Here is a 10,187-nt window from a genome sequence, read left to right on the forward strand (position 1 = left end):
AAAAAGATCATCCTCGTCGACGTGATGATCCCATTCGAAAACAGGACCCCGGCCTTCCGCAAGGCCCGAGCCCGCAAGCTTGAAAAATACGCCCACTTGGCGGACACCTTGCGGTCAAAGGGCTATGAGGTCCGCACCGACGCTCTGATCGTGGGGGCCCTGGGCGCCTGGGACCCCTGCAACGAACGCGTGCTTCGGACCTGTGGGGTGGGCCGTCGCTACGCGCAACTCATGAGATGCCTAATGGTCTCGGACACTATTCGCTGGTCCAGAGACATTTACACGGAGCACATCACCGGCCACCGCCAATACCAGGAGTGAACGGGCGTGACTCTGTGCACTCGAAGGGGGGACGAGACCTGTGGACCCCCCCGTTGGACTCTATCCCCTAAGCCCTGAACCCACCAAACAGTACTCCACCATGTGAGGGTCGTCCTAACCCCATTACTCAGCCCGCTTATTCATGCCCATGACTATCTGTAACCCGTTTGTCTGAGTGATGTACCCTCACTGTTTACTGGCTGTACCTTGAACTCACCCACCGTATACCCCGCATTGGGGACATGACAGACTATGTATATGTATATGCTTCCTAACACCAAAACGCTAACATCCCCCCCACAACCTGTATGTTACCCCCAATGACACAATAACTGACGCTTTAAACACTTTGTATCGTTTATTTTAAATATTCTCTAATAAAATTTAAATCTGGTAGTGTGGGCCTCCTTTTGAGGGCCTAGGGGCACCAATTTCACTGTGTTCTCTCTCCACTGTTGAATAGCAGAGCTAATTTTGATTCCATTAGGAGTCTAGCTAGAGACTGCTGAGCTGAGTTCACTTTGAGCCAATGGTGCACCAGCACTGGGGCTCCCCCCCTACAAGCTGAAATCACTAAAAGAGCTAAAATTATTGAGCTGAGTGCTGTGTTAACTAGTGGGGGAGCCTGAAGATACATTGCTAAGCAGCTGGCAGAGCGGAGCAGTTTGCAGGATGGTTGGAGTGGCCTGTGGAGCAGTTTTTAGGGATGGCTGGAGTGGCCCATGAAACAGTGAGCAGAGCAGTTTGCAGGGACAGCTGGAGTGGCTCGTGGGTCGGCTGGAGGAACGGAGCGGCTGGTGGAGTGGAGCCATTCGTAGTGAAGGCTGCAGCAGAACTCCACGGAGAGGCGGGGCAGTCAGCCTCGGACCACGTAAGGTTCCCCTTAACACCCTGTGTGCCCCCCCCATTTCCACCCAGGCTGGGGGGGGATAAAACTCTGCAGATATATTTTTGAACTCTGGTCAGGGACAGAGACTTTTGGGTTGTTGGACTTCGGGGTGATTGGACTTAAGACCTTAAGGGAAAAAGGACACTGCCAAAACTTACTTGGTGGGTCTTTTGCTCATGGTTTATGTTATGAATCCTGTTTGTGGTGTTTCCCCAATATGATGCCACATTGTTGCCGTCCTTTATTAAAAGGATTTTGCTACACTCAGACTTCGTGCTTGCGGGAGGGGAAGTATTGCCTCCTAGAGGCGCCCGGGGGGGTGGTATGTAATTGTCCCAGGTCACTGGGTGGGGGCTCGAGCCGGTTTTTCTTGCGTTATTGAAACGGAACCCCTGGATACTGAACCTGGCCCTTGTTGCTGCCAACTCAGAGGGGCAGAAGGGTCTGTGGAACTAGAGAAAGAACTGACAGGGATTTGTAGGGGATCTTAATGCATGACAGTCTCTGTTAGCAAGAGTTAGGCTCACTGTAACCCTAATAACGCGAGATTTGTAGAAGCGAGGATTGTGTGAGGTGAGTGGAAAAGAACTGTGTGAGAAGTTGTTTTGACCTTGTGTAGATAATGTGTAGATAATACGAAATGTAAACTGGAGTCTCTTAAGTGAGAAAAACAAGATATCAGGATGACCTATGTATAAACAAAATGCAGCTGTTGCTTATTATTGTCTGTAACAAAAGTATAAATGCTTTCTGTCATTGTTTACCTGTTGAGAGACCTGTCCGGGACTGGGGTGACCCTGTGTCCTAGGGCACTCCCTCCCTCAGTTGCAATTGCTTGAGAAATAATAAAGTATCTGACTCTGCTGCACCCAAACAAAAAGTGAGAATTGAGTTTTTCTCTGACAGGTTACGTAGGGATTGGTTCCAAGTAGCTTTTCACAGTCAGGTTTACTTTGGCTGGGACTTTGATCGACTCTGTACCATTATCTACACCAATACTGGAATTTAGACTTTTTGAAAACTCTTTTGGAACTTTCCCCTCCCTTGGAGAGTTAACCCCGGAGGCTACATTCAGGTTTGGGACTTTTTTCTTCTATTTCTTTGGTCTGTGAAGGGTTGAAACAGGGTAATTGAGTACTTTTATTGGTAGGTTTGTTTTATTTTTCTATGCATCTGGTTCAATAACTACTAATTTACTATTTTTTAAAATGTACATTAAAAGCAGGAAGCCTGCTAAATAATCAGTGAGGCCACTGGGTGATCAGAGTTAATCTGAGGAACTATCCCTGATTAAGATGTCATTAAAGGAGGTTTTGGAACAAATAAATGGTCAGTCTTTAGAATAGAGAAAGGTAAATAGTGGTGTTCTGGGATCTGTACTGGGACCAGTACTGTTAAACATATTTATAAATGATCTGGAAAAAAGGGGCAAATAGTGAGATGGCAATATTTGCAGATGATAAAAAAATACTCAAGATAGCTAAGCTTAAAACGGGGTGCAAAAAGTTACAAAGGGATTTTTACAAAACTGGATGACTGGGCAAGAAAATGGCAGATGAAAATCAATGTTGATACATGCAAAATAAAACACATTGGAAAACATAATCCAGTTATACAAAATAATGGGGTTCAAATCAGTTGCCACCATCCAAGAAAGAAATCTTGGAATCATTGTGGATAGTTTTCTGAAAAGATCAATCCAATGTGCAGCAGCCATCAAAAAGCTAACAGAATGTTGGGAATCATTAGGAAAGTATTTCCTGTATTATTATCTATCCCCCTTCCAAGATGCAGGGGCACGTAGGTACACCGAAACCATCACTGTATCCAATGGAGGCCCATGGGGTGAATGGAGGGAAAAGGAGTTTTGCCCCCATGGATTTGCAAATGGATTTGAACTGAAGGTAAAATTCTTCCCAGCTCCTTGCCACTGCCTCAGCTTCCTGGCCACTCATCACCCAGGCTCTCAGCAAAAACTTCTCTTGACTCAAGGCTGTGTCTGGGTTTTTCAAAATCCTCTCTTCCTTAGACTCTGGTCAGCCATTGGCATACAGGGCCACTGAGTTTATTAAAGGATGTGGAGCAGGAAATGTCTGGGACCCCAGAGCTGGGGCAGAAAGGAGATGAGAACACAATTGGGTTAATGGGACTTTGCCTTGGGCTCAACCAGAAACATCTGTCAAAGCAGAGAGGGCCAGGGGCTTCAGGGGCAGAGTTAGGAGGTGATACTAAAAGAGCTAAATCTGTCTGGCTTGGGTGAGCCGCGAGTAAGAGGTGGGGATGTGACCACTGTCTGTAAGTACCTGAAAGGTGTTAACATGAAAGGGGGTGGGTGGGGAGAGTAGGAGGAAGGGAATAAAATGAGTGAAGGAAGTTTTGCTTTAAACTCATTCTGAGGGAGGCCTCCAGTAGAAAGTTTTGCCAGCAGAGCTATGCCTGTTAAGGATGTGATTTATTTTCATTTTTTGAAAATATTTCTATGCTGGCAAAAGTCCCAGTAGATGTGCCCAAAGTGCTGCTGCCAGGCCAGTATATTTTCCTCACCAAACTGGAATAAGCTATACCAGCAAAAGTATTTTTTTGCTACTACAGTTACGGCTACACAAGGAGGACATTGTGAGTAAGGCTAGAACAGCAAAACTATTCTAATGTAGACTAGGCCTCAGGTTTCCCTGCCAGAGAAGGAACTGTTAGTCTGTGGAGTAAGGGAATGAGTGGGAGTCCCATCACCACTGCAGTTAAATCCAGCCTGGATATCTCCCCTCTCTAACTGCTGTGAATCTGTGTGTTGCTGCAAGAGTGGAAATCCGGTGTGGGGGTTATGGGTAAGGGCAGCCTGCTCACTCTTCCCAGCTGGGATCCAGGGTCTCTGCCTGACAGAGTGGATGTCAAAGAGGTGGAAAACATAAAGGGGCATAACAGTAACTCCTCACTTAACGTTGTAGCTATGTTCCTGAAAAATGCTATTTTAAGTGAAACGATGTTAAGTGAATCCAATTTCCCCATAAGAATTAATATAAATAGGGGGGTTAAGTTCCAGTGACATTTTTTTTTGCCAGACAAAGGACTGTGTGTGTGTGCGTGTGTATATATCTATATATCTATCTATATCTATATATATACACATACAATGATTGTGAAATGTGGTTGAGGTGATGGAATCAAAGGGTGGAAGAGGGTGGGATATTTCCCAGGGAATGGCTTACTGCTAAATGACAAGTTTCAGAGTAGTAGCCGTGTTAGTCTGTATCAGCAAAAACAATGAGGAGTCCTTGTGGCACCTTAGAAACTAACAAATTTATTTGGGCATAAGCTTTCATGGGCTAGAACACAGCTGATGAAGTGAGTTTTAGCCCACGAAAGCTTATGACCAAATAAATTTGTTAGTCTCTAAGGTGCCACAAGGACTCCTCATTGTTTTTACAGCTAAATGATGAACTAGCACTCAGCTGAGCCCTCAAGGGTTAACACATTGTTAATATAACCTCACACTCTGCAAGGCAGCACAAATAGAGGGAGGAGATACAGCATGGCAGACAGAGACAGAGACACACACCCTGTGCATGAGAGAGAGAGAGAGAGAGAGACCTGCATTGCTGGACATTTTCCTTTCTTTTAAAAAATGCAGTTAATTTAATAACAGGTATTTGGGAGGGTTTATTTCAGGGATCAGCAACCTTTGGCACATGGCCCGTCAGGGAAAGCCGCTGGCGGTTTCTTTACCTGCAGTTCACCATTCCAGGCCAATGGGGGCTGCGGGAAGTGGCATGGGCCAAGGGATGTGCTGGACGCTGCTTCCTGCAGCCCCCATTGGCCTGGGACAGTGAACCGTGGCCAGTGGGAGCTGCGATAAGCTGAACCTATGGACGCTGCAGGTAAACAAACCAGCCTGCCTGACCAGAGGCTTCCCCTGAGGGGCCGTGTGCTGAAGGTTGCCAATCCCTGGTTTATTGGCTTGAGGGTGGGATTCCTAACCCTTCTCCTCCCAATTTGTACCTGTGCCACCATCTCCTGTACCCCTCTCCTAGGTGGAGCCTGAACAAGGCGCCGGGATAATATTTGATGACACGGCTTTGAATGGCATTCGCCTGCACTGCACTGACGGCTCCGTCATCCAGTCCATGGTGGGGCCGTGAGTAGCTCTTTGGTTTCTCTCCCATTCCTCCTGCTCTGCAAGTGCAGAGAGAATAACCATGAACAGTGCCATTTGCACAGGGTCTCTTCTCTGACTATTCCCTCTGTTTGGAGGTAATCTGCAAAGGAAAATTAAAATAGGGCATTGGCTATTTCTTCTTCTTTATGATGGACACAGCTGGCCATTTCATGTTAAAATTCAGATCTTGTGTGCTCTGGAAGTTGCTGTGAAGGACTAGAGAGAACCAGTGAAACGATACCAGACCCAGAGTCCAGTGTGAAATCTACAGCAATTGGGGGGTGGGGAAAGGAATTTTTCGCTACATCCTTTCATATTCTTTGGGCAAAATCCTGGCCCTACTGGAATGAGTGGGATTTTGCCATTGACATTGTTGTCAGTTCGTGGCTGTGAGTTGCACCGGCTCTGGCCAGGTAGCTGGTATAGCAGATCTCGATCGAACTGCCCAAGAAGACCATAGACCAGTGGTGAAGGCACTCGGTCAGCTTTACTGTCAACAAAGCATGGTACTAGTATCCCATAGACTCTACAGGAACACTAATACATGTATGCCCATGACAACGGACCGGCTCAGTAAGTGGCGTGACTTTACGTTTCCCCCTAGGCCAGACAGACAGCCCCTCTGTGACCCCTCTTTCACACACTGATATATACAAGTTACGTATTATCCTTCAGATGTGGTTAGTTATCAACCCTATCTCTTGTACTTCCTGATTCGAACAAAATATTTTCATCTATCATCCCATCCTGTCCTCCCTCCTTGTTTTATTTGGGGTCAGCGTGTATCACATGCCAGAGGACTTCTCCCTCATGGAGTTCCCTTCCCCATCTTCTCTGATCTTGCTCTCTCCTGCCCATTGCTTCCTCTTCCTGTCTGACTCTTTCCCCGTCTTTAAATAGCTCCTGAGTCCTGGACACTTGCTGATTTTTTTGTTCTGTGTTTGGTAACTTTCCACAGCTTAAAAAACCCCTCCCCTAAGACAGAGGAGGAAGTATTTTTTGCATTGGAATGCAGTTACTCTTTTGCAGGGCCGCCCGGGGGGGGGGCAAACGGGCAATTTGCCCCGGGCTCCGCAGGGGCCCCCAAGAGAAGAGCGGAGCTCCCGCCTCCGCCCCTCTCCTGGAGCCTCAGCGCATCAAGCGCCGAGTCTCCGGCCGAGCCCCTGAGCCCCGCCCCGCTCAGAGCCGCGTGGGGAGGGGGCGGGGCAGCTGCCTCCGCTCGGCGTGGAGCTCCCAGCCCCGCCCCCTCACCACACGGCTCTGAGCGGGACGGAGCTCTGGCCCCGCCGGAGACGCGCTCGGGTAAGAGGCTGAGGCTGGGGCTGGGGCTGGGGCCGGGGCGGGGGAAGCGGGACCCGCCGCCGCCGCCGCGCAGCCCGGTCTTCGGCAGCGGGGGGCCCCTTCTGTTCCGGTACCCGCCGCCGAAGTGCCCCGAAGGCCCGCGGCGGGGACCCCCCCCGCCACCGAATTACCGCCGAAGACCGGGCTGCGCTTCGGCGGCGGGTCCTGCTTCGGCGGTAATTCGGCGGCGGGGGGCTCCCGCCGCGGGTCTTCGGGGCACTTTGGCGGCGGGTCCCGGAACGGAAGGGCCCCCCTGCCGCCGAAGACCCCGGGCCTCCGGAATCCTCTGGGCGGCTCTGCTCTTTTGCATAACTTTGGCAAGGTCAAAGCATTGTCATTAACATTAAGTAGCTCCCCATTGTCTTCAGTCTGGAGAATATTTGGTGTGTGTCCTCTCAGCAGTGGTGGATGCACATACAGAGAGACAGTTATGATACAGCAGTTTTTCATAGTAACATTTCATCATAACTCAGTAATATCAACCAGACCTGATAAGTTCTACACACATTTCCCCAAATTATCACTCAAGGCTCATCTCATAAGTCCCCAGGGAGTCCTCCAGCAAAACCAAGGAAGACCAGGCTTGCCACTTCTGAGATTTCTAAGGTTAAATACAAGCAAGAAAAAACACTACCCAAGAAAAAGAAAACAAAATGCCCCAGGTCCTTCCAGGCCTGTTTTCAGGTCACTGCTGTGTGTCCTATGAACACTGGGCTTGGCGCACAGTAGCTAGGATGACTGGTGCCCAGTGGTGGGTAGCAGATCCTGAGTAAGTCTCAGGTAATTATTTTCTTCTCTGGCAGGTGGGGCGATTGGACTGGGGTCCAAAGGTGCCCCAACAGCAACCTGATCTCCTTCTCACTGAGAGTAGAACCGCCCCAGGCATGGGGTGATAACACGGCGGCCAACAACATCCAGTTCACATGCTCAGATGGGACCGGGCTGATGGGCACCTCACTTTCCTGGGGTGATTTTAGCCCATGGAGCAATCGCTGCAGCTCTGGAGGCATTTGTGGGATCCAGACGAAGTTGGAGTTTTTCCAGGGCCTGGACGATGATACAACACTCAATGATGTGAGGTTCTTCTGCTGCAACTAAACAAGCACCCGTCCCTGCCCAACCCCCAACTCCAGCACCTGCCCATTAAACATCATTAAAATTTAGCTCTGCTTTTGAACAGGAAGGTGTCTGTCTTATTGATCCAAATTAGACATGTGATCATGTGCCATCTCCACATCTACAAGGGAACGCTGGATTGTAAGGAGAGCCAGGAGGAGAGGAGACAGGGAGGAGCATGGAAGGGGAGAGATAATGTCTCAGATAAGGACGGAGAAGGGAGGCAAGGCCATAGTGGGTAGAAAGGGGTTTTTTAAGATGTTGGGAACCAAGTAATTTTTTTCTAAAAATTGTTAAAATTTGTTGTTCAGAGAACCAAGAAATGACTGGGGTCAAATCTTGTGTGTGTGAGACTGATTTTTGTAAAGAAATAGACAATGAAAGATTCAAAAAGGTAAATGATTTACAGCTGTGTGTGTTTCCAAATATGGCATGCTTCACAGGATCGCCAATAAAATTATGCAATTACACAATTTTACAACTTGTTAAAGTTGCAACACCAAACACAACAAATCCAGGCAATGCTACATAGACATAACATGTTAGGGTGTGAGTAACAGTAATACAATAAGAGAAGGTATACATGAATAGAGAGAGGAACGGCATTGGGGGTGAGTAAAAAAGCAGAGGGGTAAGGTTGAATGGAAGCATGGCATTATTTGAATTATCTGAACATTTTTAATCCACATGTATCTAGAAACAGGGTCCAAATTTCTTCGACTTCATATAATTGATCTCTGTGGCTGTTGGAGGACTTTCCCTTCCCCCCGCATTCCCTGGTTCTTGTCATTCAGACAAAAAACAGAAGACCAGAAGTCTGAAGTGCAGGCAATGCTATACTTATTCGGGTTAATTTCAATTAACGCTAGGATAAGATACAAGAGTATCAAAAAGTCAAACCCAAAATTCTATCTTAGGCTGACAAACAAGCCTATATACTAACAGTAGCAATATCCTATTCTTTCTTTGGCTCTTACTCAGCCATGTCCTCATGCCACTGCTCTGTTATGGGCATAAGCCTGACCAACCATTTTTGTAAAACGTATGCACTTGATAATCATTGGAGCCTTTAAGAACCAAAGCTTTTGTGGCCCAGTTAAACCAGCTTGGCAGGTAAATATCTTTGGATGCAATTTTCAGCTGAGGTTTGACTGATAAAGCCAAGCATTATTTTCTATCCACAGCTACCGGATACTGGACAGTCCCACAGCACCTGCACCTGGGTTCCTTTTTCTTTGTTATAGGGCCAACTAACATCAGAGGGTAAGGCCTTTATCTTGGGCAATCTCTGCGGTGTCCAATACATTTTGAATTAAATCTTTTCTTTTATTAAATGGAGCCTAAGATCCAGAGAAGCATTTTTGACATTACATAATATGCTTTGGCACAGGGTTCCTTTCAAGGGCTGTGACCAATCCTCTTCAGCACTTTCACAAGGAACTCCAGACTAACGGAGTTCCTCTTCATTAGGGGCCCAATCTTAATAATTGTCTCTCTTAACACCCATTCAGGAAAGTGACTCCCACTATTTTAGTCACCTGGTGTTCCTTGCTGTGCTTTAGGGGACACCAGGGTTTGAAACAGGCCAAATAATCACTGTTGTGAACTATGCCTGTTTCATCATGAAAGAAAAACAAAATCAGTGAAAAAAAAGGAGAAAGAATAAACAAGGGTTATTTCCATTACAATCTCTTTGATCTTGTTGGGGCACAGCTGGCTCCTCAGACAGATCGCTAGGCAACCCAGCAAGCTCAGCTGGACCCACTGAGCCCTCTCCAAATGTTTGTACTGCCTGATTGGGCAGGGGAACCAACTGGCTGCTACTTGAGCCTTGCAGCAGCTGCTCTACATGTATTACATCTGTACTTACAGCTGCTTTCTACTCCAGCCATTGTGCCACGCCCTGCTCCAGTCCCAGCCAACCTGCTCTATTCTGGTTCTTAACTCCTGGCTCCGATGGACTCTTGGCTATATCTCTGACTGACTCCAATTTACCCTTTGGGTGCTGACCTTCAGCTTGGTCCCTTGACTCTGACACCAGCTTCACCTTTGGATTGGTGCCTGATTCCATGCTTGTCATTATCTGAATTGCCACCACAATCACCAAGTGAGGTCTGCTCCCCTTACTAGGTAGGCCACCCATGACCCAGCAGTTCACAGGTATGCCTCTCCATGGACAGCTTTTAATAGAGATTATGTCTTCATAGGCCCGCTTCTGGTGGTGGTGGTGTTCTCTAGGAAAGTCAAGATCAAACAAATCAGTTGTAAAATTAACAGCTAGTTCTGTTCTAATGAATCCTAGATGACTAGATGGGCAAAGGGCTTTTTGTTTAAGGGGTAGGTGTTGCCTGTTTAGTTCATAATGGA

General features: G+C 47.5%; 1 protein-coding gene across 1 annotated transcript; it reads left to right on the forward strand.

Annotated features, from left to right (window-relative positions):
- Positions 1-1,012: 1,012 nt before the first annotated feature.
- Positions 1,013-7,881, forward strand: LOC123371256 (vitelline membrane outer layer protein 1-like). Its single transcript, XM_045018638.1, has 3 exons — positions 1,013-1,192; positions 5,239-5,342; positions 7,508-7,881. Exons 1-3 carry the CDS (start codon positions 1,028-1,030, stop codon positions 7,800-7,802), a joined length of 564 nt encoding a protein of 187 aa, XP_044874573.1. The 5' UTR covers positions 1,013-1,027; the 3' UTR covers positions 7,803-7,881.
- The last annotated feature ends 2,306 nt before the right edge of the window (positions 7,882-10,187 follow it).

Source organism: Mauremys mutica, chromosome 1 (genome assembly GCF_020497125.1).
Source record: "Mauremys mutica isolate MM-2020 ecotype Southern chromosome 1, ASM2049712v1, whole genome shotgun sequence".
Taxonomy (NCBI): Eukaryota; Metazoa; Chordata; order Testudines; family Geoemydidae; genus Mauremys; species Mauremys mutica.